This window comes from Brachyhypopomus gauderio, chromosome 3 (genome assembly GCF_052324685.1).
Source record: "Brachyhypopomus gauderio isolate BG-103 chromosome 3, BGAUD_0.2, whole genome shotgun sequence".
Classification (NCBI taxonomy): Eukaryota; Metazoa; Chordata; class Actinopteri; order Gymnotiformes; family Hypopomidae; genus Brachyhypopomus; species Brachyhypopomus gauderio.
The window spans coordinates 37,811,141-37,839,119 of NC_135213.1; the positions used below are offsets into that span (position 1 = coordinate 37,811,141).

At 43.7% G+C, this 27,979-nt stretch overlaps 3 protein-coding genes across 5 annotated transcripts; 2 read left to right on the forward strand and 1 right to left on the reverse strand.

Annotated features, from left to right (window-relative positions):
- The first annotated feature begins 445 nt into the window (after nt 1–445).
- LOC143509412 (peroxidasin homolog) lies at nt 446–10,596 on the forward strand. 2 transcript variants are annotated; one of them, XM_076998096.1, is made up of 16 exons: nt 446–730; nt 2,932–3,083; nt 3,904–4,057; nt 4,169–4,358; nt 4,581–4,675; nt 4,790–4,976; nt 5,063–5,160; nt 5,392–5,545; nt 5,627–5,745; nt 5,990–6,151; nt 6,271–6,387; nt 6,496–6,524; nt 6,742–6,844; nt 6,935–7,037; nt 8,027–8,174; nt 10,459–10,596. In XM_076998096.1, exons 1-15 carry the CDS (start codon nt 535–537, stop codon nt 8,064–8,066), a joined length of 1,899 nt encoding a protein of 632 aa, XP_076854211.1. In that variant the 5' UTR covers nt 446–534; the 3' UTR covers nt 8,067–8,174; nt 10,459–10,596. The 2 variants fall into 2 exon arrangements, with proteins under 2 accessions (XP_076854211.1, XP_076854212.1); XM_076998097.1 differs by lacking the exons at nt 6,496–6,524; nt 8,027–8,174; nt 10,459–10,596 and having other exon boundaries at nt 6,935–7,035.
- Nucleotides 10,477–13,999, forward strand: LOC143509414 (uncharacterized). The gene is made up of 5 exons (XM_076998100.1): nt 10,477–10,607; nt 10,715–10,784; nt 10,894–11,092; nt 11,717–12,160; nt 13,120–13,999. Exons 1-4 carry the CDS (start codon nt 10,547–10,549, stop codon nt 12,149–12,151), a joined length of 765 nt encoding a protein of 254 aa, XP_076854215.1. The 5' UTR covers nt 10,477–10,546; the 3' UTR covers nt 12,152–12,160; nt 13,120–13,999.
- ptgs1 (prostaglandin-endoperoxide synthase 1) lies at nt 13,781–27,714 on the reverse strand. 2 transcript variants are annotated; one of them, XM_076998098.1, is made up of 11 exons: nt 27,155–27,714; nt 26,965–27,060; nt 24,441–24,557; nt 22,810–22,950; nt 18,533–18,676; nt 18,200–18,381; nt 17,711–17,794; nt 16,900–17,146; nt 16,253–16,539; nt 15,643–15,790; nt 13,781–15,099 (listed from the first exon to the last, which is right to left on the reverse strand). In XM_076998098.1, the coding sequence occupies exons 1-11, from the start codon at nt 27,159–27,161 to the stop codon at nt 14,750–14,752; spliced, it is 1,803 nt and encodes a 600-aa protein (XP_076854213.1). In that variant the 5' UTR covers nt 27,162–27,714; the 3' UTR covers nt 13,781–14,749. The 2 variants fall into 2 exon arrangements, with proteins under 2 accessions (XP_076854213.1, XP_076854214.1); XM_076998099.1 differs by having other exon boundaries at nt 26,965–27,057; nt 27,155–27,706.
- Between the last annotated feature and the right edge of the window lie 265 nt (nt 27,715–27,979).

A 27,979-nucleotide genomic window follows, 5' to 3' on the forward strand; every position in this document is an offset into this window, starting at 1 on the left:
ATATTATTGCCCTGTAATGTCTTGCAAATTCTAACACTAACCCCACCCCATTGCAACGCTCTCTATATTATATAATGTTTTGTGAAGCGTATGTTGCTTCACATCTAGAAGCAAAGCTATTGGATTTCACTGAACGATGGACTGTTGCATTTTCAGAGAGTTATATTTCATTTGCAGTGTTAAAGACTCGGATAACCGAATGTGCCGCATGGTAATTTTGCCGTATGGTAATTTTTCGTTTGCTTGCATAATCTGACAGAGGGTTTGCCAAAACATTGTGCTGCGCCACCTGTAACCTAGCAACAGTGGACTTCAAACTACCTGTTTCCTCAAAGTGGGATGTCCATTTGGGGCGAAGCGTTTATTTTTGAGTCCAAACATCTGAGAGCATTTCTGCAATTTAAAGTGTCTTTATTATTCTCTATTGACGAGATTATTTCTTAATCTCTCTTCCCTTTCCTTTAGCGTTTTCGACGCTGCCTAAAGATGGTGTCGGTATTCTGAACGGCCCTTTGATGCTGAACTGTGCAGTGTATGACTCCAGCACCCAGGGGGGCGCTAGCAGTCAAATGGGAGAAGAATAATGGTGCTCTGGGTGTTGGAGCTGAGCAGACAGCCAATGGTTCACTCTTCTTCCCCCGGCTGCAGGAGGGAGATGTAGGAGGCTATACCTGCAGCGCTAAGAAAGGAAGCAAGCAAATCACAGCTGCTGTCACAGTTAGCAAAGCATGTATGTACCATCACCTAGACTGGTGGCTGTGTTCGAAATAGCCTACTACATACTACTGGCGTACTGATCGAGCCCCAAATCAGTATGTCGTATGCAGTATGTGACCAAAATGAAAATTTCCAGTTTCCAAACATACCCGGATGACCTACTACTTCCGCAAAATATTCCAGTACGCGAACAGAGCTATCTTCGTGGTGTACTGCATCCCATCATGCAACGCTACGTTCACGTGACCCCGTAGTATGCTTTGCTTTTGTCGCATACTGGAAACTGTACTGCATACTACTACGAGGACCAGTATACAGTATCCAGTATATACTGAGTCCAGTATGCAGTATCCAGTATGTAGTAGTCTATTTCGAACACAGCCAGTGACTATAACTCTCTAAGGAAGTGAGGTCACTAAGGAAGTGAGGTCACTATGGTGCAGAGGAGGGTAGAGTATTCAACAATTTTACTCAAGTAAAAGTACAGTTACTTGAACCAAATGTTACTCAAGTAAAAGTAAAAGTATGCATCCCAAAATTTACTTGAGTAAAAGTAAAAAAGTGCTTTGATTAAAAGCTACTCAAGTAGTGAGTAAATGCATGAGTACTGTCTCGTGTCAATAAATTACATCATGGGAAATTGAATTACGGGAAACTATGACTTTTAATGATAACAAAAATAATTTATTATAAATAAATATTATATATATATAAATTATTTATTATAAGTAATATATATTTTTGTTTGTTCCTAATTATTAGGCCTGTGTAACTTTAATGTGTTCCACAAAGGCACTAACTGATAAGACTGTCAGCCAATACGTGTAGCTATAACTTGACACCAACTGAATCAATTTATAGCAGACTTAATCATTGTATATTGCTAGTGTGTACAATCAGTGTGAGAACTGGTTTTTAGTATTGCACTGCATTACATTTAATAATTACATCATACAAACGTTATGCCTCAGAGATATAGCATTACACAAAATTATACATACAGCAAACTTATCGCATCGTGTTTCCTCATATTTGATGTTGAGTTATTGTAGGCTGAAATGTCCACACGTTTGCAGACACAATTGGCAGCGCCAAGGTGTGACACACGCATTTGACTGTCTTCACACGCTTACACGCCACACATCCGATTTCTCACGCCGAAAAAAATCTAGTTTATTTACATCTGATCCGCATCTATGATTCAATGAGTTACTAGTTCGCTCTGGCGCCAACCACTGACGATCGATCGATCGCGTTTTAATACTTAATTTGTGTCCATTTTACACCCCCCCCCCCCCCCCGTCAACAATTTACGTTCACCACCAGGGCCGGCGCCACGGGGGGGCGAATGGGGGCGTCGCCCCCTCAGGCGAGGTGTCCCGCCCCCTCAATGTAAAAAATAAGACCCATTTATTTTACAACAATCGCTACATGGTGCCCTCTCGGCCCGCTCGACAATCGTTACACGACCCCCCCCCCCCCCCCCCGCTCAACAACTTACGTTCGCCCCCCCGAAATTTTCTGACGCCCCCTCACTGTATATGTTCTGGCGCCGGCCCTGTTCACCACCCAAACCCCCACCCCCCACCCCGGTTTAAATCTCACTAAAAGTGATCTTGAAAACTTGGCAACCCTGCAGCGCATTATACAGCTGTCCTTTTACACGTTTGTAATATAAACATTGGCTGTATGAGGTCAGGGATGCTCGGGAGGTTTTTCTGTCACTTTCTTGCTACGGTCGAGAAAGTTTGCGTATGTGATCATGTGACTGACCGTGATCATTTGATTGGTCACTCATACTCGGGTGCCGAGACGTTGGTCAGTCTTCTCACTGAAAAGACGAATTATTTACGAAACGAAAGTAACGGTAGTAATCCGATGAACGGAGTAAAAGTCGCGTTTTTCTCACCACATATTTACTCAAGTAAAAGTCTTTCATATTAAAACTACTCTCAAGTACATTTTTGTCCAAAAAGCTACTTGAGTAAATGTAACGGAGTAAATGTAACGCGTTCCTACCCACCTCTGCTATGGTGTAGGACCTGAACAAAACAATAATCCTCTAATGAAAAAAACAAAAAACAAATAAATGTTTCTCTGAAGTAATGTTTCCTAATATGGTTATTGTTCTGTTTCCTGGCAATCCCCAGACTGCATCCCAGTACCCCAATAACATGTTTGCTATGTGCTTGAGTTTCACATTTGTGTCTGTAGATCTGGACAACGTGTTCTTCAGTCCCCAGTCACAGATCACTAATGAGGGGCAGGACGTATTTTTCCGGTGTGTGTCTGGGGACAGCTCTCCCCCTGCCCACATCTCCTGGCTGAAAAATGGAAAAGCGTTTACCAGAGGAGCTCAGATTCAGGTATCGAGGCCTTCCACAAACACACACACACACACAGATTCAGGTACCAAGGCCTTCCACAAGCACACACACACGGATTCAGGTACCGAGGCCTTCCACAAGCACACACACACACACGAATTCAGGTACCGAGGCCTTCCACAAGCACACACACACACACACACACACACACACGGATTCAGGTACCGAGGCCTTCCACAAGCACACACACACACACACACACACACACACGGATTCAGGTACCGAGGCCTTCCACAAGCACACACACGCACACGGATTCAGGTACCGAGGCCTTCCACAAGCACACACACACACGGATTCAGGTACCGAGGCCTTCCACAAGCACACACATACGGATTCAGGTACCGAGGCCTTCCACAAGTACACACACACGGATTCAGGTACCGAGGCCTTCCACAAGCACACACACAGCCTTTGACGCGAACCAGTCTGTAGATTTTCAGGTTGTGAGAACTTGCAATTCGCTCAATCGTCCGCTAGATGTCACTATATGCTTTAAAGATTATTGCCTCGTTTGGTTTCATAAAATAGATCTGTGGAACTTAATATGTTTCTGGCGCATTGTATTATTTTGTGTAATGGTTTTACATCGCCACAAACGTTTAAAATCCAATTTCGTTTTTTAAATAAAATGAAGACGCGTCGAACTGTGAGGGAAATAATCGCAATAACGCTTTCCTGTCTCCTGAGTTGTTTCCTGTAGAAATAAACAGTGGTGCCACGGATGTGTGTGAAGCTGTTTCTATGCTTATAATTAAGTGTTGTAAAGTACTGTCTGTCGGGATTGTTTTATTACCAGGGCCAATATGGAGGGGGGAGTCAGAGAAAGACCTCGGGCACCCTGCACCTGGCGAACACCACCAAGGTTGATGAAGGCTTTTACGTTTGTGTCACCTATAACTCTCTTCTGGATGTAAGCAGGGCGAGTAGGGGCGCCACTCTAGCGCTCCGTGGTACGTGTGGTTATGTGTTCCTCTCACCACTTCTCCTTTTTTTTGTGGTGTTTTTAGAAGTGCGACGTTTTAGAGGGAATGTTGCTTAACTATCCACTTACCGACGTGTAGGGTTTAGCGGGAGTCTTGAGATCGTCCGGGGCCCCGAGAATGTCACAATCCCCGTTGAAACGGAGGCGAGGCTGCACTGCGTGGTGCGAGGCTCCCCTGTTCCCACAGTGCAGTGGTTCAAAGATGGACACCTGCTACCCAACACCTCTCGACTGGACCTACAAGACCACGGGCAACTGCTCGTCTTTGAGTGAGACAAACAATCACCACAAATTGTATCTCCACAAATGAAGAAATACAATAATTTGCATAAGAATGCGAGAAATAATTCAATCAAATTCTAACATAATGTAATCTAATCCAAGTCTCAAATAAACGAAAAACTAGCTTTAAATTGTTTCCATTCAGAATCATCCATATCGCCTGTTTCATGTCTGAAGCGATGCAAAATTCAGTCACAAATGTTCCTCAGGAGGGTTTTACCAGAGGACGAGGGATTATATCACTGTGAGGTTAACAACGATCAGGAGAGACGAAGATCACAATTCGGTTACCTGCTTCCTGCAGGTACAGCCGTGTCTTCTGTGGAGTGTTTCACACACGTGAACACAGCAGGGGCCTCATTTATCTATTCATTTACATCATCATATGCTAATTTATGCATTTTTTTTAACCTCATAGTCATGGATTGGACATTTGTCCTCCAGCCGACCAATTCGACTGCAAGGAAGGGAGATTCAGTGTCTCTGTCCTGTAGCCCACCACCCAGCAGACCCCCTGCGCAAGTGTCCTGGTTTAGAAACAATCGGTTGCTCCGGCCTGGGCCACACTTCACCGTGGAGACCACTGGAGATTTGCTCTTTCACAGGTGAGCGTGCACCTGCACTACCTTAAAGGTGTTCATATTTTACGTTTGTGGAGGATGTCCTTCACTGTAAACCTTGTCTTCTACAGTGTACAAGAGTCTGACAGGGGATATTATTTTTGCCGAGCATCTAATTCTTACCTGCACAGAGCTGTAGCCTCTAGAAAAATCTTCTTGGAAGTTCTCGGTATGTGATCACGTTGAATCATTTAACAGTATACCATGGTTGTACAGTATATTAGCAGTTAATTTTGTTTTTAAATAGTTTGAATAAAACAAAAAAAAATTGTATTTTGATGTCATTTTACGTTTGTTACGTTTGTATGTTTTAAAGCTTGGTGAGTCTTTCTGTTGATTTCTCTAAGGCAGGAGTATATGGTTTGGGCCCATTGTCTGTGTGGTTCCTTCTGTTCGCCAGCTCCCCCGTCTGTGACTATCTGGCCCATGGCAGTGACCTCTGCAGTGGGAGGCGAGGTGGTGCTCCAGTGCCAGGTGTCAGGACACCCTGTTCCCTCCATAGAGTGGTCGAAGCAGGGCCATTCAGCAAGAACAGGAGGCAGGATAATCACGGGGTATGCCCCGCGGGATGGCCTTGTAAACCAGCAGCTGGGCTAGACATTTGTGCGGTGGTCACAGTGTTGCTTTGTGTGCAGCGTAAGGAACGCCACCCTCTACATCTCCGCAGTGAGGATCTATGATGAAGGTTTTTACACCTGCACGGCATCCAACTCTTTGGGACAGGACAAGAAGACCACAGCCCTGCGGGTTTCTGGTAAATCCAACACTTTAGCCACAATGCTGATAACATAGCAGAGGTTTCAGCAGCTAATCACTATCATTTCACGTTTTTGTCATACTCTGATAGTTCATCAATAATACTGCTGCTACCAACCCTCAATTCACTCAATCCAAGCTCGAGTTACTCAGACCATGTCATCACCTTTGCAGTGCTGGGCTGTGTGTAAGTTATTATCCATACCTGGTAGTCCACACCATCACTTGCTTACTGGTTGCAGTCAAGCCTGTCATCGTGAGGTTTGAGGAATCGGCAAATGTGTCTAAAGGAGGCACCATCACTCTCCCGTGCCGAGCTGAGGGACACCTGCCCGTGAAGTACACTTGGAATAGAAACACCCTTCACACCCCTCTGCGTCCTTCACCACGGATACATGTCGATGGTGAGCCAGTGATCATACACGGCTTATCAATCTAACCCATCCTGGATGATGCTCTTTCACTGAACACAGATTTATTTTTTTTATAATTTGAATTACAGCAACATTTATTGCTATCGCAGACAATGGAACCCTCCAGATCTCGAATGCCGACCAGTCAGATATGGGAGAATACTACTGCACTGCTCAAAATGGTGTGGGTCAAGACAGGAGAAAAGCCACAGTAATAGTGCTGTCTGGTAAGCGCAAACTGTGTAAAAGATGCTACAGTCATGTAAAAAGTCTACCTATCTGATGTTGTAGCACTGATCGCTGAACTTAATCCATTTGATTGAATCCCCCAAAAGCTGAAACTGAGGAGAACGTGTTATCTTCTGTAAGTAGCATGTGGGCATCTGTGCTGTACTGCCATCCCATTTAAACCTCATTGATGTGATTTTTGGTTAGTGTTCACCCACTATATTGTTCTCATCAGATTGTAGTATTTCTGCGCTCCATGTCTGTGTACTACACACCACAAGCAGGATGTACTGTAGCCTTCACAAGGAGATGAGATGAACTGTGGTAGTTTGTTTTTCTCAAAAACCTTTTAGGTCCAAGAAATCAACCCAAAACATTCAGATTTCAACATTTATAGCAATTTTAAACATTCAACAAAAAAAGAACCACCTTTGTCCCGCTCCTCAAACACTCCAGGCATGTATATGACGTCCAACATCTTCAATAAAGAAAAACATAATTTGATTGCCTTGTGTTACTTACTTACTTTTCCCTTCACTTTCACAGTGGTAGATGTTTCCCTGAAGGACTCACCCACACATCCTGTCAGTGCCTCAACTCCATATATCACCCGCAGTCACAAGGGCATGAACAGTGCAGGAAAACAGCTGTATGAAAACAACCAAAAATCAACAGAGCCATCACTTTCCAAACCTATACAACCTTACACACAACCTCTAGAACCAATACAACCTTACACACAACCCCTAGAACCAATACAAACTTACACACAACCCCTAGAACCAATACAACCTTACACACAACCCCTAGAACCAATACAACCTTACACACAACCCCTAGAACCAATACAACCTTACACACAACCCCTAGAACCAATACAACCTTACACACAACCTCTAGAACCAATACAACCTTACACACAACCCCTAGAACCAATACAACCTTACACACAACCCCTAGAACCAATACAACCTTACACACAACCTCTAGAACCAATACAACCTTACACACAACCTCTAGAACCAATACAAACTTACACACATCCCCTAGAACCAATACAACCTTACACACAACCCCTAGAACCAATACAACCTTACACACAACCTCTAGAACCAATACAACCATACACACAACCCCTAGAACCAATACAAACTTACACACATCCCCTAGAATCAATACAACCTTACACACAACCTCTAGAACCAATACAACCTTACACACAACCCCTAGAACCAATACAACCTTACACACAACCCCTAGAACCAATACAACCATACACACAACCCCTAGAACCAATACAAACTTACACACATCCCCTAGAACCAATACAACCTTACACACAACCCCTAGAACCAATACAACCTTACCCCCAACCCCTAGAAACACATAGACAAATCAAAAACATGCATATTACTTCTACTATTTTGATCGAATCGAACTTGCAGCAGTCAACACTTGGTCCACCACGCCTGCAAACCTCAGCACTACCTACATACACCCTGTCCTCTAAGGGAATGAGTCAACTTCCAGACTCATATCAGAATAATTTCTCTCCCACCCCATTGGCTGAGGCAGATGGTTATCTTACCCAGACAGCTAGGTTCACAGGTTCTGATAAAAACAGTACTGTTACCCCAGAGCCAATGGAGGTCCAACAGAATTGGAGTCAGTCCAGTGAGCAACTTACCGTCACCAAAGCATCAAAGACAAATTATACAGAACTTGTAGAAACATTGAAGAAAAATACCTCCAAGGCCCCTATGAGGACCACGGACAACAATGCCAGGTGAAGTATTACCTTTGGAGTAATTTACATTGGTACTCTTGCATACATTGGTCACTGTAAAAAGTTAAAAAGTGGTAACTCAAATATTTTGATTGTTAGTGGTTTCTAGCATTGATAAAGTCTTTGTGTTTGTCATAGTTCTGCATTATGGGAGCTTTGAAAAGTGAGACTCAAGTGTCCCCTGTTACAAGTTTGAGCATTTGCAGGGACATCTTTTTCTTTTTTTGTGGCCCACCCCCCCCCCCCCCCCCCCATCTTTGGAGGACAACTTAGTGTTTATGTACAGATCAAATTATAACAATTCTGTATAATACAGTACAATAGTCCAATTGGGGTTAGGTGGACCATACAGGAGAAGAGAGAAAAGAGGGGGGGAGAAATCACACAGCTCAAATTACCACTGCAATGGTTCACCAACTGCTGTTCCTAAAAGATGAGCAGAAAGTGTACCTAACACACACAGCACAAATGACTGTGATGTATGTGTATGTAGAGGGTTTTCCATCCACCGAGTTTTTGCGCATTTTGAAAATGCGCATGAAAAAAGCTGGAATTCGAAAATTCGAAAAAAGCCCCAAATATCGCAAAAAGATTTTTACGCTAGGAGGAGGTGGAAAAGTTAGACTATCGCATCTCCAAAATTCAAAAAAACTGGATGGAAAAGGGTTTTTCGCATAAACGATGACGTATCATGCCTCAAGTCATGTGGTTCTGTACATGATCGCGATGTAAAGATGGCAAATGCATGCAAAAACAGTTCTGGAGAGAGCAAAAATTGAATTTAACTTCTCCATGTATAGAAAAGAAAAAGAAAAAAATGTTTCAAAACCTCAACGTGCAAAAATGCGTAACTGCCAAATGGACGTAAAACCATTTTTTTTTTCAGTTTTGGCGTCCTCTCACGTGATCTAAAGTTTATTCGCATAACTGTAATGAATGGAAACAAGGCTTAATTCGCATTTTTTTCTGCCGAAACTTGGAAATTGCGCATTATTTTTTCGAAAGGTTTGGATGGAAACCCAGCTGGTGTGAGTGTGTGTGTTTATGCAACATAGGATAAATGTACAGAATGTACTTACCAGCAAGGGTAGAAAGTTGTGACAACATTCCCCCAGAGGCCAAAGGACCCGGGAATCCCACCCGCCCACGGCTCCTCCAGGAGCAGTGGAGTCCCAGAACCACACTTCTCAGTGACCCCCGCATGCCCGCCCCAGCGGGTGGGAGAGGGAGACCCGGACAGTACCCTCCCAACCACGGAGCGCAGGCCCAGGGGAAACAGAGCCACCCCCCAAGATGACCCCACCACGGGCCAGCAGCAAGGCCCCAGCGCCAGCAGGGCCCCCCTCCCGCACAGGAGCCCCGAGCCGCCCCGTACCACAACCGCCCAAGGGAGCGGGCCAACCGCCACACCGGAGCACCAGGCCGGGCCCCGAAACCCCAAGGCACCCCCCCCGGTTTCGGGGGTTTCGGGGCGGGGAGAATTAACCACAGGGCAGCAGCCAGGAGAGGCCCGGGCACGACAAGCCCCAGACCCAGAACCAGAACCAGCTGTCCTCACACATACTCAATCTCATATATACATTCACCCGCACACCTTCACCCCATATACACCCAGACATTCACACCCATATACTCTCCTACATACATATACACACCCCCTTATATACACCCTCATTATATATACACCTACACACAACCATATACACACACACCCACACTCACCCTCATATGTAGACCCTCACACATATATACACCTACACGCACATGTACATCCACACAAACATATACACTCCCACACACATTCACCCACACCCATATACACTCTTACAGACATATACACCCACAAATGTACTTACACATTCACCCATATATACACCCCCCCCCCCCCCAGTCTAGCCCCGTCCAATATCTGCCCCGGCAGGGAGCAGGAAAGGGGTGAAAGAAGACCTTCCCACCCCTCCACCCCCAGTGCTGTGTTGTGTGTAGGTGTTGGTGTATATGCATGACAGGTGCTGGAACAAACGTGGGACATTGGTCAGTGTTTGTCCACACCGTCCCCTCAAAGGCCCTCAATGTCTAAAGTGCAGTAAAAACTGTGGTGAACCATGGCAGCAGGCCCACCTCGTCAACCTCTGGGTAACATGCCCGCCCCCCAGGATCATAAATGTATGAGTACTGTGTGTGTGTTTGTATGTGTGGGGGGGGGAATACGTAGATCCAGAAGAAATGTTCCTCTGGAAGAGGAGAGCCAGGGACATCTTACTGTGTGCTGTTGAACCTTCAGGGAGAAGAGTTGGTTACCTGCGCTTCAGAAACATGACATCCCCATCGTGGTTGGAGTGGGTCTTTCCTTGGCATTTATCTTCATCACCATGGCTTTCTATTCCTTGTTTCGGCAAAATGACCCCGCCGTCCCTCCCTCAGGAAGAGGGGGTAAGAGAACCTGTCTGACTCATTCAGAACTGCCCCAATACCTAGTAGCGCAGGTCATTCCAGTAACAGGACATTACAGGACACTAGTAGCCTACTGTCTCCTGCAGCTTCCCGAGGTGTTGGTGGTCAGGGCAGACATGGCGAGCGTCTTGCAGTTGAAAAGACATACGATAACAAGTAAGTCTTGCCGACGCCGTCCGTCTGAGGTGTGGGCGTAAAGTACCTGTCTGTCGGATCAGGCCTCCTGAGTGGTGGTGTCCAACACGAATGTTCCACTTCCCTTCAGGGCGTTTGAGGATGACAGCGTGGTTGCTGTTATTGAGCAAAGCCCGAACACGTCAGAGACTCGAGCACGACCTCCACCCTCCAGCCCCTCCACCTTGATGATGGAGCCATCTTACGACGACATACAAGAGGAGGTGCAGACCATCCAAGACCTCCCAGTCATAGTAGAAACGCACCCGGAGTCCTCTGATGAGGAACAGGTCAGAGACGTTTAAAAATGAAATGTGCCGTATTTGTCAATTGTGATTTTTTACACCGCAATCGAAATTTGTCCTCCGCTTTTAACCCATCTGTGCAGTTAGAACACACACACACACACTAGTGATTACTAGGGGGCTGTGGATCACACATGCCCAGAGCGGTGGGCAGCCCTAGCCCGGCGCCCGGGGAGCAGTTGGGGTTAGGTGCCTTGCTCAAGGGCACCTCAGTCATGGCCTCAGGTCTGGGAATCGAACCCACAACCCTCCGGTCACAAGACCAGTTCCCTACCACTGTTAATGTTAACGTAATGTTACGAGTGTGTTGATAAAGCGTGCCGCAGGAGGATGAAAATACTGCCAAAGCATTAACGTTTAGGGGGAGATCTTTGAATGACTCCCTATTAATATTGTTTAGCGAGAATAGTATTACAGTTACTCTGTGCTTGGCCACAGTCTAAGCTGACGACAAACTTGGTCTCATCGTTGCATTACATCATACAGCAGCTGGTTGTCAGAGCAGTTACATAGTTTTCCAGTCCAGCCGGCTTTGTCCTTAGAACAAACTCCATCAGGCTGCAGACGTAGCAGCAGCGTGACGCTGTGACCCGTGTCTCCGTGTCCCAGTTAGAGACCTCGTTTGAGGACGGCAAGGCCACGCCCTCCCCGCAGTCTGACGTCCGGCTCCGGTGTCTGGAGGACTGGAGGAGCCAGGATTTCAGCCAGTACCAGGAGGCCCACTCGCCATCACCTCCACCCCAGTCCCGGCCGCCGGTCCCCCCCGAGGAGGGCCTCCGCACCTCCCTCACGCTGCAGACCCACGAACCCTGCATGACGCCGCTCCATCACAGCCTCAGCATCTCCCACACCTCCTCTCCCCTCCTCCTCTCTCACTCCATCTCCCTGGGCTCCACCTCCGTGGCTGTGGACGTGCGCTTCTACCCGTCCACCTCCGGCTCCGACAACCCCACCCCCTGCTCCACCTTCAGCCCCCCCGGGCCTCACACCAGCTCCAGGGTGGAGCATGAGCCAATGGCTGCTTCCACACAGCAGGGCAAATAAAATGAGCAGGTCAGGGTTGGTACAGGGTTCGTACGGTCATGAAAAACCTGGAAAAGTTATGGAATTTGAAAATAGCAATTTCCAGGCCTGGATAAGTTTTGGAAAAATAAAAAATACTCAAATGTTTTGGAAAAGTCATGGAAATTTGCTTGACACAATAAATGTATGTTGTTCTGATAACCGGAAGAAAAAATTAATAAATATAATATAGCCATTTTTTTTCATTGTGCGGACCGCTAACGTAACTTCACACATTAGTTCACTGCGTTAGCGTCGGACTCTTGTAGATTGTACTTTGATGTAAATCAGCGTAATGCTGGTAAATGCCGATTAAACAATGACTGCTTCAGTTGGACAAATACAAGCTATGGCTTGTGAAAGACAAGGACACGGGGCGTGCAAAATGTGCACGGTTAACGATGGAGTTAGAGACTGAAAAGATTTAGATACGTTTTGATCGTAAACACAGTATAGAAAAAAAAACTAACGATGTCCTCGTGCGTACAACGCGAGAAAGAGCGATCGTGTTGCCGAGATGGGCTGCAGTGGAGCCTGTGCTGCCTCAGCTTATCGTACACAACACTCCACTGTGCTGCCACTGCTCCTCCGTGCACGCGCGAAATAAAAAAAAGTAGGTCGTAACTCCGGTTTATATTGATATTGAAAATACGGTAAATGTTTATTTTTTCAATTAAACCACGTGGCTTGTCATTAATTTATGATATACTGTGGAATTTTGGCCTGGATTTTTTCTTATTTTTCATGTCTACACATATGTTTAGAGAATGTATAGTCATTAAAATTTGCCTCAAAGTCATGGAAAAGTCATGGAAAAGTCATGGAAATTGATTGTCAAAAAAGTGTATGAACCCTGTTGGTACCCACCCAGTTCTGGTATGTATTCATACAGGTCACTTTGTTGAAAAAAGATGTGGCTAAAATGTGCTTTTTTTCCCCATTGTTTGAAGGTGCTGATGTTTCTCCTCTGATGTCACGGCTCTCGTGACTCTGGTTGAAGTGAACATGTACAACATCTACAGAGGAGCAAACTAAAACCAGGCATGGTGGTACCAATACCTGTTTCTAATTCTCTTCTAATGCCAAGAATCTTTAATATATTTTTGTCTTAATGCTCAGAAATGACAAGGAACTTGAAAGCATTTTAATTTGTTTATGTAGCATTTTTTAATTAGTAATGTAACCGATAGGAAATAACCTGCTTTTAGAGACTGGACAGCACTGATGTGTATATTCTGATCAAGGGGGACATTATATGGTTTATTAGTGGGGATGGTTGACCATGTACAAATGTGGTGACATTTTTCTAGTGCAATATCAACATGACTGTTACATTTACCAAAGGCTGTTCTGTGATTTATGTCCTTATAAAAAAGATTTTACATCAGTCGAAATATTACAGCAAGTAATGCCAATGGCATCAAATTATCTTGTTAAAATTTAAATTCAGGTCTTTACACGCCTGTTAATACAAGTTAATAGTTCTGTGATCTATGTTGACGTATTTGTATTCCAGGCTGGTGTTTGTTGCAGACATTATATAAAAGTTTTGAATGAGTCAGACATTTTAAAGAGTAAAAAAAAAAAGTACTACACGGAATCCTGTTCGTTTTTCAAATGAGTTTATTAGGCCTGCAATAAAATGCAGATGTGGTGAAAATACTTTGTCATTCTTTGTGTTTACACTTTGTTTTTCGTGGTACACAACGTGTGTGCATTTGTTTCAAGGAATATGACGTTTCTCCCATGTCTGTGAGCTAGAAGAAATAATGTCTAGGAGAAATAAAGTAATCAAACAAACACCTCTGAACACCAATAAAAACAATGTAGTCTCGTAACAAAAAGAAATAAAGTCATAATCAAGTACAGTTATAATCTATGGAATTAATGGAATTAAAGATCTATACTCTAACTGCAGAATCGCAACTAACTGGTTTTTACAGGCAGTTGTGTGCTGAAGTGCAAGAATGAAATGACAAAGATCATTCATTTAGGTTTGACAAAACAATTGTTCCTAATTCATCACATCACACTCAGAAATGAATTTTCAGCAGCCTGCGTCTTCATACTTTAGACCCTATTTGCACACTTCAAAGTTTGGACATTGACTGGAGCCAATGGTCGTTTACAACCTACAGTCTTAATCGTTTTTAGATGCTTAGCCACCTCAAATGAAAACGGCTTCCTCCTTCCTCTCCAATAATGGCGAAACACAAAGTCATTCAGCACAAAATAGCTTCTAGGAAAAGGATCTTTTCTGTTAAAAAAATAAACCCTGAATATTAAGATGCACAGCCATGTGCTTCTGCTGTGACTTCAGAGTGGTCTTTACCAAGATAACGATTAGGGGATCGTGTCCCAAGACTGGCCTCTTTGGCATTCATTCAATCAAGACATGTGGTGCTCTGCTCTCTACATACATCACCTCTACATAAATAGGCTTTTTGATTCTTACCGTTGATAAAATATACCAATACAACAGAATACCAACGAGTCTGCAGACTGTGTAAACATACATTTTGTGCAGTGTAACAACCTCTTCATCAGCACAGTTGTATTTTTCTTGGTTCTCATGTTGGGCTAGAGTTCAGCATGGGGGGGTTGTTGATGATGCGGAGAACCTGGCAGGGGAACCTGGAAAGACACGTATGGACACCACTTGGTGTTGAGGCAGACGAGTTTCTCCAACGATGCGCTGTTGACCACGTCAAAGCCAATCTGACCACCAAATGTACTTGGCTTCCAGTACTCCGGAGAACATATGGGGTTGCCGAAAAGGCCCTTCAGGGAAAACGGCGACCCCATTTCCACCATGCTCTCCCCAAAGATGGCGCCGGAGCGGGTCTTCTCCAGCATGAGCGCTGGGTAGAACTCCATACCATCAACGTCTCCATACAGCTCCTCCAGCTCCTTGGCAAGTTCCTTGTCACCTGGGGGAAAAAGGCAATCGGTTCAACGTTCACTTTGTCACCTCTTCTCTGAAGACCACCGATTATAATGTGGATAATGGAGGCACTTGCATGCAAGGATCATTATAGCAACACAAAATTTGAATTTTTGCACTGGACTTTAATACAACTGCGGTATATTCCTTATATGACATCAGTGTTACATCAACCAACCAAGGCTGCGATGTCTTTGATGTTATGACTACACGGTTGAGCACTCAAACTTTTACTAAACATTTACATTTCATCTTAAGGTGTGGGAGAAAAACGTGTGCTCACTGTGACCTTTAGCCTTTATCTCGGTTTTGTTCATGGCTGAGTTCATACAACACTTCTCACAATCTCACATACCAAGAGTAAACTTAATGTTGTGAGCATTGGTTTATATGACAGCCTGGAAAAAATGCAAGTGTTTTAAGGAACCCTAAATTTGACAAACATGCTGGATGAATAAGGATGACGTATAGAAATCAATCTTCCAGCTTTACAATGGTACAGTACTAAATGAGAAAGGCGTGTGGATACCCGTGAATTCGATGAAGGACTTGTACGGTTTCAGGTTGAATCTCTTGCGGTACTCATTGAACGGCTGAAGTCGAAGTTCTCTGGATTCTTTAATCACTGCTTCGGCTACTTTGGTCACCACGCGGTGGATATTATGCCCACCTCCAATCTACGAAAAAAGAATAAACATGTATCTCACTGGCATCTGTCCAACAGTTTAGTGCAGTGTAATTTGTTTTGAGGTTTGATCCATTTTGCTTATTAAAAGCAGGACAAGAATTTGAATGAAATGGTTAACAACTGCATAAAGACCTTTTCCATATTTCTCCACAAGAGCTTTCCTGACTGGTCTCCGTTACACTAAACACTTCATGTTCCACATAGCTCAAGGTTGGTGAATACCTAAAATATTTTACCAGATGTGTGTCTGCTAATGTCACTGGGGAACGCGAGACCAGACTAGCGTTTCTCAGGAATGAAAAGGGACCATCCATCCGGTTCTACTGCTAACAGGGATCAAATTCAAGCTGTGTGAATTCCCGAAACTCACGGTCCACCCCTTTAAAAATGCAACACAAACACCACAGGCGACCTCCACCCAGTTCCGAACACTTCCACCCCAAAAGCCCACCTGTCCGGCTTGCTGGGTGGAGAAGGCCTGCACGAGTTTCTCTACTCCGTAGTGCACGAGGATGGAGGTGTTGTAGATGAAATGCGAGTAAGGGATCTCTGTGCCATCGATGAGGAAGCTGTCCGGCATGAGCGGGTGCCAGTGGTACAGCTGGTTGAACTCCACAGCGATGCGGTTCTGGTACTGGAACCGTGAGTTGAAGAGAAGCGCCGGGTCGAACTTCAGCTTCAGGAGGTAGGCGCTCAGGTGCTGGACGTATTCCTCGATCACGATGCGGATGGTCTCACCTACACAAGAGCAACAGACAAAATGCTCACAAAAATATTTTTTTCTTTTTCATTAGCAAATTAATTTTTCAGCAACATTTGCTGGCGATTTACAACACTGCTTTATTAGAAATGTCCAATTACCAAATGACCATGATGGAAATAATGAGGGGGGGTCTGGATAGTAATCAATTCATGGATAATCTGTTGGTTGGGTACTTCATTTAAAGATAATAATCGGTATGGTGATTTAGGCATATATATGGTTAATTTAGGCATACATTTAGTCTCTTGATAGGTTAGTTCATTTATAATCAGTTTGGTGGTCTGGCAGTTCATTTACACACAAATATTGATATGGCAATCTGCTGGTTCAATTACCAATAATGATCAGTCTGGTGGTCTGGAAGAGCTGTTCGTCATCCCAGGTGGGATGCTCGGTCTTCAGGATGTCACAGACGCGGTTGTGCTCACGCAGCCACAAGGTGGCGTACATGCTGAGACCAGGGAGCAGGCCAAAGACTTCCTGGCCTATGGCCATCTGCTGGTCCGGGGGCACTGATGGGGGGTAGCTCATGTTCACCTTCGTCTCGGCCACAGTGGGCGGGTACATCTCTCCCTTTATGATCTTACAAACAGGATATTAGCAGGTGAACGTGATACCCACAAGACAACAGGGAGAACAAAGACGTTCCTTATCTGCAGAGAATGCTGGCATCTCAACAACTTTTGCAGCAATAAGCTCAAACATGTTTACTGTGCACACCTGGTGTGTGACTACGGCATATCTCGACTAGACCTCGTGTAGAACGAGGTTTCATGTTTAGTCACTGGGGATCTTCAGAAACACATGAGAAACCCATCAGAAAGCTCGCAGTCAGAGACCAGCATACAGGGCAGTGCTGAAAAACTGCCTTCACAGGATGTGACTTTGGAAACATTATGCATAGAGACCCTAAACGTGGACTGATAAGCAATGATTTTCAGTGAACAGAAACCTGCATGCAATTTGTGCAGGTGTTGCCGTTCAGGAAGAGTGTGGTTGCCAGTACGTACTCGCCGGTACGTCAAAGGCGAGTTCGTGAATCACTGCGGTTCCAGCTGACCCGCTGCGTGAGCTCAGAGGCCCGGTGAGCGTCGCTCCACTGGGCGATTGTGAAACATTGCAGACATCGCACGGCGGCGTCCGTACCTGGTACTTCAACTTCCCGTCCGTGTGAAGTCTGAGCATCAGCTGACGAGCGAGATTATCCCCGTAAATATGGCCGGCATCCACCTACGTACGAATTCCAAAAGATTCACAGACACAGTCTTTTTTCTACTGCACACATTTTAACCTGGAGACATTTAAACAGCTGTAAACACAATGTTCGCTTTTGAAATTATCATCATCATTTACAAACCCAGTACAAAACTGCTAAGCAGTTGCAGTAAATACTTCCCTTAACCTCCAGGCAATTCTAGATAATTTAGATAATTTTGAATACATATTAAATGAACAATGGGCCATATTTCACATCATTACCCACATGGTGGTGTGGATAAGAATATCTCCGTTCATACAAATTTCTCAAGGAAAACAGTCTTTATTATGTCTTATCAAAGGCAAAGCACCTTTCATATTTTCCATGCGAGTCAAAACCCCCATCAAACATGGGCCCGGGTGGTACCCAGGACTCACCCCATGGTTCAGAGCTTTGGTGAAACCCAGTCCCAGGCGGTTGTGCGTCTTGAAGAACTGGTGGGTGAAGTGCTGAGCAAAAAAGGCGAACATCAAGTTTGTCCCCTGGGGGTCTGGCCTGAACTTCCTCCTCAGCAGGAACTTCTCCACCAGCAGTTTCGGGTCTGGAAGTTGCATTTTTCCTGCACAGATGAAGTGATAGCTGTGGTGACCGGCCTCGAATGAGACCGCAGCCTTGACAAGCCCATCCCTACCACAGCTGTTTTACAGCAATACTCATTTCTTTGTGGTTTGGTGATGTGCATATTAATACTTGGGTTTTTGTCTTTTTACCTTTGGTCCCGAGAGGTGTCGGGCAGTCCACAGGCACCGGTGGAAGGATTCGCATGTAGTAGGTGTTGTTGGAATATGCCTCCCAGTTCATGTAGTCATACTTTGAGTTGTAGGTGGGCGGACTGGGAATTAGACTGGCTCGAACTGTGGACAGACGTTCACATGGAATGACATGACGTGCCTGAAATGGCAACCCGTATATGTAATGACTTGCCTATGGAATTCTCTCTGTAGCCGTTTAATGTACTAAAATGTATGAAAAATAACACCAGAGACAGAATACGTAAACAAAATGAATCTCCTACTAGAGTCACTGCCCTTGCTTGGTTGAGGGCCTTGACAGACATACATTCCACATACCCATGTGGGCTTTTGCCTCCATGAAAAAAGGGAAAATTTGTAAAAACTTTGTTCATCTTGGATTACAAGAGATTATCAGATCTGTTTTATCTCATTAGTATATTGGACTTGCTGTTCCACAGAGATATTGCATTCCCCTGTTACTCTTTGATGGAACTTTGGCAAACAGCCCAGAAATGTCTCATCTTCCATCATTGTGGACCATTAGTTAGAACAGTGAAGACGCCCAAAATATACCTGTGTTACCATGCCAGCAAATGAAACTTCCCCTGACATTTAATAACGGTGAAAAACACAGGAGGGAACTGACTAATACTGACTGAAATGTATAGAGTTTTGGTGGGCTAGTCAGTATGTGTTGCTCTACAGTGAATGTCGTGGTTTCCCGCACACAGCTTTGGAAGTAGCAGCAGTTTGCCGGACGAGCCGATCACCTCTCGCTTTCAGCAACATGCAGGAACTATGAGGAATTTGAAGGCTTGCTGTGGAGAACCTGGCAGACACCATGGCAATGGGGGCCTCCACCGGCTCCAGAGTGAGGAGACGTACAACATGGGGGTGTTATTCTTCGTTTGATGCATGACGGAGCATGGGAGTCCAACAGTGCTATGTGTGTCTTAGCAGTGGAAAGTGGTAAAACATTATGGGAGGAAGTGATAAAGGGAGATGTTGGATGAACACTGAGGCACCGACTGGATAAATATGGGCAGGATGTTATGTCAGTAGTGGCCCGCTCCAGCAGTATCAGACACACACACACACACACACACACACACACACACCCCCCCCCCCCCCCCACCCAGGACACAAGAGAACAATGCTAACATGGGCTTGGCCCCAGAGCACGAAGCTTCGTGAGAACTTGACTGCCCACCTAGATTACTCTGTGTAGACTGCTGCATTCCAGGAAGACAGAGGTGGACACACACCAGATTAACGACATGCGAACCGCACAAACAAAGCACACATTTACAGTAAAGTCATTATTACACCGCTGTCTACTGGCCAATGTAAGCACCGGCCTGATGAACATCAATTTAGTGCACTTGTGTGGTCCTATACCAACCACAGGAGATAACAGGAGGCAAGATTCACGCTCACGCTGATCTGAACCTCTGGACGATACCAATATTTGTGTAACAATGGTCCTCTTTAACTCTGAGTGCACAAGAGCAGAGGACATTACTGGAGGCAAACAGCAGAGCGAGTGTTCCTCTGATGTAGTGTGCAGAGTCCTCGTGGGTTGGATGTTTAGATTGGGAACCGAGCACTGCAGCTGTGCACAGGGAGTAACCTGCAGACATTACTTCTGCCCATCCTTGTTTCTTCAAAAGGGCCAACAGCTGCTAAACATGATTAGATCTGGGTTTCTGGAAGAGGCTGAATTGTGCAATTTTCACCAAGTACTAACAGTGGATTGTTAAGCCAAAGTAAATAATACATTTGTGAGAGTGAAAAAGAAATGACTAAGCAAAGCTAGAAAGGAACTTTCTAAAATGGTGCATGACTACATCACTGCCTGATGTGGTGACCGTGCAACACAGAACAACTACAGTAATGAGAACCGATCTGTTCATCTAAACGTCTGCAGGAAATCGTACGAACATGAACAGAGACAACGCTGGGTTTCTGAGCACGTTGGACACAGACGCTCACTCATGCTAGATTCCTTAAATGATACAATTCAGTTTTGTTAACATTACATGCAGTGATGTCAGTAACGCGTTACTCTAATCTTACCACTTTTTTCGGTAACGAGTAATATAACGCGCTACTATTTCCAGTCCAGTAATCAGATTAAAGTTACTTATCCAAATAACTGTGCGTTACTATTTATATTTTCCCTAGTAAAATATATATTTTTGCTTTCTTCTTGGTCAGTTCTACTTTTGCGTCTGACCGTAGCGCTCGACTCCGCACGCTGCGCGCGACCCTGTAAAAGCGCGAGCACGTTTTACAAGTCATTTTTTTGCAGTGTCCTGCCGAAACGATATGTGGTAGTATAAAGAAACACCCCTCAAAAACAGGGGAAGGGACATTTACCTGAAGAATTTTAATGTTGCTTTGTGTTCCACGTTTGAAAAGTGCTGGAATTTTGACTAACGTCCCCTACTTTAAAATGCTTGAAATTGTAATGGTATTTCGTTTCACAAGCTGTCTGACTGAACAGTTCGCTTGTATTACGTTTACAAATAAATTTACAAATAATACCACGCAGCTACCCAAACGTAATGTCAGGAGATACTGTAGCGACTCCTACTCCTCACGGCGAGTCTTGCCCTTTAAGTGACACTGGGGGGGCGGCGACGGCGCGCGCCAGGGTTGCGTTATCAATAAAGTTTCCCTCCTCTGGATTTTTGGATTAAGCAGTTTCTGCCTCGGTTACCGAACCTGCTTCAATACATTGTTACTGTTAAAAATGCACTTCCAATAAAGCGAGTATTGGAAAAATTTATTTTGCTGCTGAATGTAACTATTAAAGTAACTTGTAATCTAACGTAGTTACTTTTAAAATCAAGTAATCAGTAACGTAACTAAGTTACTTTTAAAAGGAGTAATCAGTAATCGGATTACTTTTTCAAGGTAACTTAGACATCACTGATTACATGGTTTAAAGATTAAACTGGAGTCTAGACAGCATTTACACGCATCACATGCACAAGTATCTTTTGTTTTTTGATGTGGATTTAAATTTATTGATTTAGGCTGACATTCCTGATTTGAAAAAAATACATCGTTCGGATTACAAGGCCAAGTTAGTTACTCTTCTAGTTTCCGTCATACTACCTACCTTACTAGCTAGTTAAGAGTCACTTAATAAATTATTGCTGCAACTTAGCCATTTGTCTTCTAAAATCCATGAGATGTATCATTTTTTAAGAATCAGCTGAACTGACTCGTGACTACAGCTACATCCAAGCTTATATACATGGTAAATATCAGAATATACATATACATGGTCTACATGCTAAAACACACAAATATGCAAATTTCTCTTAGCTGTAGCAGCATTAAAGCAGCATGAAACAGTCCTTGCTGCTTGATGTTCTTTCTGACCAATCACAGGCAGCATTTCATTATTAGACATTGTATATCATTAGTATATAATTATTAGATACTGTAAATACTAGTTTGATGAATGAACAGTAAGAGCCATCCAGTGTGACGACACCATTTACTGATCACACTGCATTAAAAAAAATTACAGATAGTTGTATTTAATGGCAGTAGTGGCCATTTTAAGAATTTAAATTGGAAAGCTAGAAACTGATTGAGGGTTTACATTCTCATCTCAGACGCAGTGTCACGGATACAGCAGATTCTGATTTACACCAAGCGGATTAGTGGGGAAAGACATGGTGACTAGTTCTCGGCAGACTTGGGTAAATATTTATCTTGGATATTGCTCCCTTGCCTGGAGTGACATTCATCAGCTATGAAGCATCTGTCAGCATGAGCCAAGAGATGTTTGGTGGTGAACATGGCCTCGTGCTCACATCACAAGAGACGCTACTGCACACCGCTCTGTGCCTCAATGTTCTCTGGTGTCTCCATAACTCAAATGCTCCCTGACTGAAGTCTGCTCAATCTTCCTGAATGTGATCCAGAACGCCAAGGATAGATCTTAACTGTTTTGGTTTCAAATCAAATACTCGTAACTTAATGATAGAACATTATAATCCATCTGATGTATAAAATGATGAAATATGCCAACTCTGACGACTTACATTCACATTATTGTTTAACTGGAAAAGTGACGTTGTGCTTATCCTGGAAAAATAAACAGCTGAACTTGCAACAAACTTTTCCTGATAGACACGCCAAATTGGCCAGAATCTGAGTAACACTGTGAAAGAACCCCGACATGAAAGAATAACAGGAACAAGTAACATGTTGGTATCTGTCGGATCACTGACCTGTGAGGACGACGCGCATCAACCACTCCCTCAGGAAGGTTTGATTTATGATGTCCCAGAGCCAGTGGAAGTGAGTCAGGATGTAGTGCATCACGTCTGGGCTGGGCTTCAGAAGCTCGTAGATCCTGGTCCAGAACTCGGCTTGAAGATGGGAAGCAACACTGTAAGACACTTCAATACAGCACTGCACCAGGACTGCTACACAAACACACCAGCAGAGGTGTCAATTCCAGGTTCAGAAAGTAAAAGTCCTCACCAGGATTTTGCTCAAGCTTGCTAGATTTTCTAATTAGTGCAATCCAGGTAAAATTAATGGAATCAACACAATCCAGGAAGCCTTAGCAAAATCCTGGTGAGGACTTACTTTCTGAACCTGGAATTGACACCTGTGCGCACCAGTGAGACCGACACATGCCAAACACCTGTCAACATCGATGTACGAGTCCAACCTATGGTCAAACACTGACCGGTAATGAACGGAGTGGGTACTGTGACAAATTGTGCACGCTAACACAGGCAAAAAAAAATTAAAATCCCCATTATCGAATCAATCACATGGGCAACATTACAGTTACAGAGATGGTTCTTTTCAGACGTATGAACATCCATGTTAAGGTAAGCTATAAAAACAGATTCCACTTATTTTCAAATAGGAACAAGTAAACAAAAGCTGCGTGTTGGACACGCCATGTTTACGTGAGCGGAGGCTTCTGGAGACGAGTGTTTAGCTAGCGCAACATGCATCCAAGCAAAGCTGTCTGCCCTCATTCTGCCAACAGCACCATAAATCATTGCTAAATACTTTCTGGCCAATAGAAACGATTATATCTTTACCCTATGGGAATGTGCATGTTATATCAACCTATACCACACAGGCTATTCAAAGGTGACTGATTGCAATTACCTATGAATGAATTACATTATGTTTCGTCTACAAAGTTTACTTTGTGGTTTACACTCCGGGGTCTAAATGTTGCTCTTATTTGCAAGTTTTTTGTTTGTATTCGTTTTTGCCGAGAAAAGCATGAAGCACAAAGTGTTGGGGTTGTATGGAGTTATAGAAGTTAAATCTCTACTGGAAAGCATTATTTAAAAAAAAAATAAAAATTTAATTGGTGTTCATCTTCTTAACTAGGATCCAGTATCCACTCCTTAGATTAATCCTAGTGAACTACATATCTATACATCTTAATCCAAGATAATCTTGTCAATTATTACACAACCCTGGTGATAGAGGGGCCAATGCAGTTATACGTATCTTCACACAACTACATAAAACCACTAATCAACATCAGATAAGCCTTGTTATTAAACTCCTCAGCAAATCTCTAGACCACAGAATACCAGAAGACCAAAATAGATAAGAAACGTCAAACAGCTCAGCAGATCTCTAGATCACAAAATACCAGAAATATTTTTACATCTAATATGCATCTTTCTTTGCTTTATCAGTTGACGAAATCTTTCAAAACCTGGAAACTCATCCTGTTCTGAATAAAGGACCATCAAGAGTCTCTAAATAACATTTTTGTTGAAAGGTCTTAGTTCCATCACCAATTAATAGGCAAAAGAATATTAAAATTGGAATATTAAAAAAGAAGAAGGTGAAAGTACATAAGATTCCCACTTACGGATAGTGCAGTTTTCTCCATAGTACCCAGTTCGGGTGCAGTCACATTCATATCTAACCAGTCCGTGTCTCACACAAATACCCCAGTGCTGGCAAGGGTAATAGCAACAAGGATTCACTGGAAGCAAAAGACATAAAGGGTTTGAATGCTAAAGCTTTAACAAAGTACACTGTTGTGACCCCTTTACATTATAAATCACAATCTCTATGGTAAAAATGGGTACAAAATTACAAACCCGTACATTTACATTTACATTTATGGCATTTAGCAGACGCTCTTATCCAGAGCGACTTACAAAAGTAAAATGACACTTGCAGGATTGCCAGTTACACATGATGAGAATGTTGACGTCAGGATGAAAAGGACTGACGCGTGCAGGACTGCAGGGTGCAGGACTGACACATGACATTTGCACAATTGTCCTGATGTCTGTTTCATGACTTCCTTTTTCATCCTTCCGTTGTGAATGGCAATCTACAGTATAACTTCTAATTGAAATGCAGGTGCTTGCAACGCATGGGTGATTAGCAGACACTCCCAAAATTATTCTAAAACCGATTTTTCCCCACAATTCAGTTCTTATGTAACATGTTCCCAAGATCTCAATTTCACTCATAAGGAGACACACTTGCAGCAAGTGCACAGAACATTCTGATGGAGCAGGTCAAAGTCTTTCTGTTCATCAGAAAAGCAGCATGGCTGAAAGACTTCAGGTTTGCATTTCAGATGTGCTTTCAGTCATACACTCACCGGCCACTTTATTAGGTACAGCTTGCTAGAACCGGGTTGGACCCCCATTTGCCTTCAGAACTGCCTTAATCCTTCGTGGCAGATTCAACAAGGTACTGGAAACATTCCTCAGAGAGTCTGGTCTATATTGACATGATAACATCACACAGTTGCTGCAGATTCGTCAGCTGCACATCCATGATGTGAATCTCCCGTTCCACCACATCCCAAAGGTGCTCTATTGGATTGAGATCTGGTGACTGGAGGCCATTAGAGTACAGTGAACTCATTGTCGTGTTTAAGAAACCAGTCTGAGATGATTCACACTTTATGACATGGTGCGTTATCCTGCTGGAAGCAGCCATCAGAAGATAGGTACACTGTGGTCATAAAGGGATGGACATGGTCAGCAACAATACTCAGGTAGGCTGTGGCGTTGACACAATTATAAATTGGTACTAATGAGCCCAAAGTGTGCCAGGAAAAGATCCCCCACACCATTGCACCACCACCAGCCTGAACCGTTGATACAACGCAGAATGCATCCATGTTTTCATGTTGTTGATGCCAAATTCTGACACCACCATCCGAATGCCCCAGCAAAAATCAAGACTCATCAGACCAGGCAATGTCTCTCCAATCATCTATTGTCCAATTTGGTTATTTGAGTTACTGTTGTCGTTCTATCAGCTCGAACCAGTCTGGCCATTCTTCTCCGACGTCTGGCATCAACAAGGCATTTGCACCTACAGAACTGACGATCACTGGATGTTTTTCTCATTCTCTGTAAACCCTAGAGATGGTTGTGCGTGAAAATCCCAGTAGATCAGCAGTTTCTGAAATACTCAGACCAGCCCGTCTGGAACCAACAACCATGCCACGCTCAAAGTCACTTAAATCACCTTTCCTCCCCATTCTGATGCTCGGTTTAAACTGCCTACAAGCCTAAATGCATTGAAGTGCAGCCATGTCATTGGCAGACTTGAAATTTGCATTAATGAGCAGTTGGGCAGGTGTACCTAATAAAGTGGCCAGTGAGTGTATGTGACCTATGATTCTCCGGGGTGATGATGTGAGATGTATAACACCAGCCAACGGCAGATCTCGTAGTGTTCTCCTTTCTCTCTTCATACATGTGTGTGCTTCTGAATGTAAAGTGCTTCTCAAGTTCTAGGAAGTAGAACCAGTTTATATTAGAAAATGTAGCTACATGTTCCTAAGACTGTATTTCAGTTCTTTCTTCTTCTTCTTCTTCTGGTTTATTCGAGATTCCTAACTTCATTGCTGCTATAGGAACAACTGGCAGTGCAAATAAATATATTTATGCAGTGTGACAAGTAGTAAAATGCTTTGCTAGTGGGAGCGACAAATCCTTAATTTGATTATCAAATGCATATAAATGATTTTATTTAAAAGAGCCGTTATATCCCCGCCATTGCTGGGCTTAAAAAGTAGTGTAAACTGAGTACAGACTGAAATAGATATGCCTTAGTCAAGATCGGACATGCTTCTTACATCTCACACATACCTCCAGGGGGAAAGAAGAGGAAAACTTAGCCATGAATGGTCGCTTTCATTATTCGATTTTAACAGAAGAGGCGATTTGACCTCCATTGAGATTTTTTTTTTCCACAAAAGAGCTTAAAGCTCCCCCACACCACACCACACACATATTAGAAATTGCCAACTACCCCAAGAACGATCACCCCTCAAAACAGAACATTGAAATGTAAAGCTGTGGCTCAGCCAGGTGTGTGTGGCCCTTACCGCTCAGCCAGGTGTGTGTGGCCCTTACCGTGTTTAGGTTGAACTGAGGTTTCCTCCCCTCCGTGGCACTTCACACACTCCTGCACCAGGACCCACAAACCAATGAGAAGAAATGTCTTCACTGCTGGAGACACAGTCGCTGAGGTTAAACCCGATCATTCTCTCAGTACTGGCCAAGGAAAATAAAGTTAAACCACAAAAGGAAGAAGAGTACTTACACTTCATTGTACGATAATAACCGATACACTCCAGAAACGTAGACCGAGTAAAGTGGGAGACACGTCAAACATTCAAAAATAGTGCAATAAAAACCTAAACTTGCGTCGGCAAACAACCATTAGTTCATCTTAGCTATGCATGTCTTCACGGCAAATTTAAATATTTTGCAGTTAAGATGCAAACTCTGTGGAAACACAAGCGTCAAAGTGTCAGCGTTTCTTCAGCGCGAATACAAACTGAATCTTCCCCTCAAGAGCACAAACCGCAGAGCAAACCGACAGGACCAAACTACAACTTTAATGAGACCTTCGGAGAGGAGGTGGAAATGATGCGTTCAGAAGCGCCACCATGCGATTGAAGATCTCCACAAACCGCGTCAAAGTCGTAAATGCCAAAGTTTGATTAGCAAACTTAAAGTTCCCCCTGCTGGATAAATGATGCAATCATCATTTAATGATGTCGCGGTGTTCACCCTTAACATGTCATTTTATAACATAATCCGCCACCATAATTTAGAGCCGTTTCTTAAGCATTTGCCTGTCGATAAATACGATTATGAACGTGTCAAAAATGAGCCATGTTAAAAATTTAATAAAACAAACACATCATTATTAGTTCCTCAATTGCTGTGTCTCATTTACTCACACTGTTTTAATATTCCCAAGCGCATTTCTCAAGTTTACACCGTAGATCAAAACTTCTGCAAAAGCTCATTAGCTCACAATGAAAAGTAGATTCAGTAGATTCAGGTATTCCTCCTTAAATATGAATTTTAAATTTCTTTTGTGACACTGAAGCCATACAGACACTGAGTCAAACACTAA

Coding starts and splice junctions, on each gene's coding strand:
- LOC143509414 (XM_076998100.1), top strand. CDS start 10,547: ATGGCTTTCTATTCCTTGTTTCGGCAAAATGACCCCGCCGTCCCTCCC. Junction 10,785..10,893: donor GAAAAGACATACGATAACAA/GTAAGTCTTGCC, acceptor ACTTCCCTTCAG/GGCGTTTGAGGATGACAGCG. Junction 11,093..11,716: donor AGTCCTCTGATGAGGAACAG/GTCAGAGACGTT, acceptor TCCGTGTCCCAG/TTAGAGACCTCGTTTGAGGA.
- ptgs1 (XM_076998098.1), bottom strand. Junction 18,677..22,809: donor GATGCGCGTCGTCCTCACAG/GTCAGTGATCCG, acceptor GTCTGTCCACAG/TTCGAGCCAGTCTAATTCCC. Junction 16,540..16,899: donor CACCAGACTGATCATTATTG/GTAATTGAACCA, acceptor GCTCTTGTGTAG/GTGAGACCATCCGCATCGTG.
- LOC143509412 (XM_076998096.1), top strand. CDS start 535: ATGACTCCAGCACCCAGGGGGGCGCTAGCAGTCAAATGGGAGAAGAAT. Junction 5,546..5,626: donor GGAGGCAGGATAATCACGGG/GTATGCCCCGCG, acceptor CTTTGTGTGCAG/CGTAAGGAACGCCACCCTCT. Junction 6,525..6,741: donor AGGAGAACGTGTTATCTTCT/GTAAGTAGCATG, acceptor AAAACCTTTTAG/GTCCAAGAAATCAACCCAAA.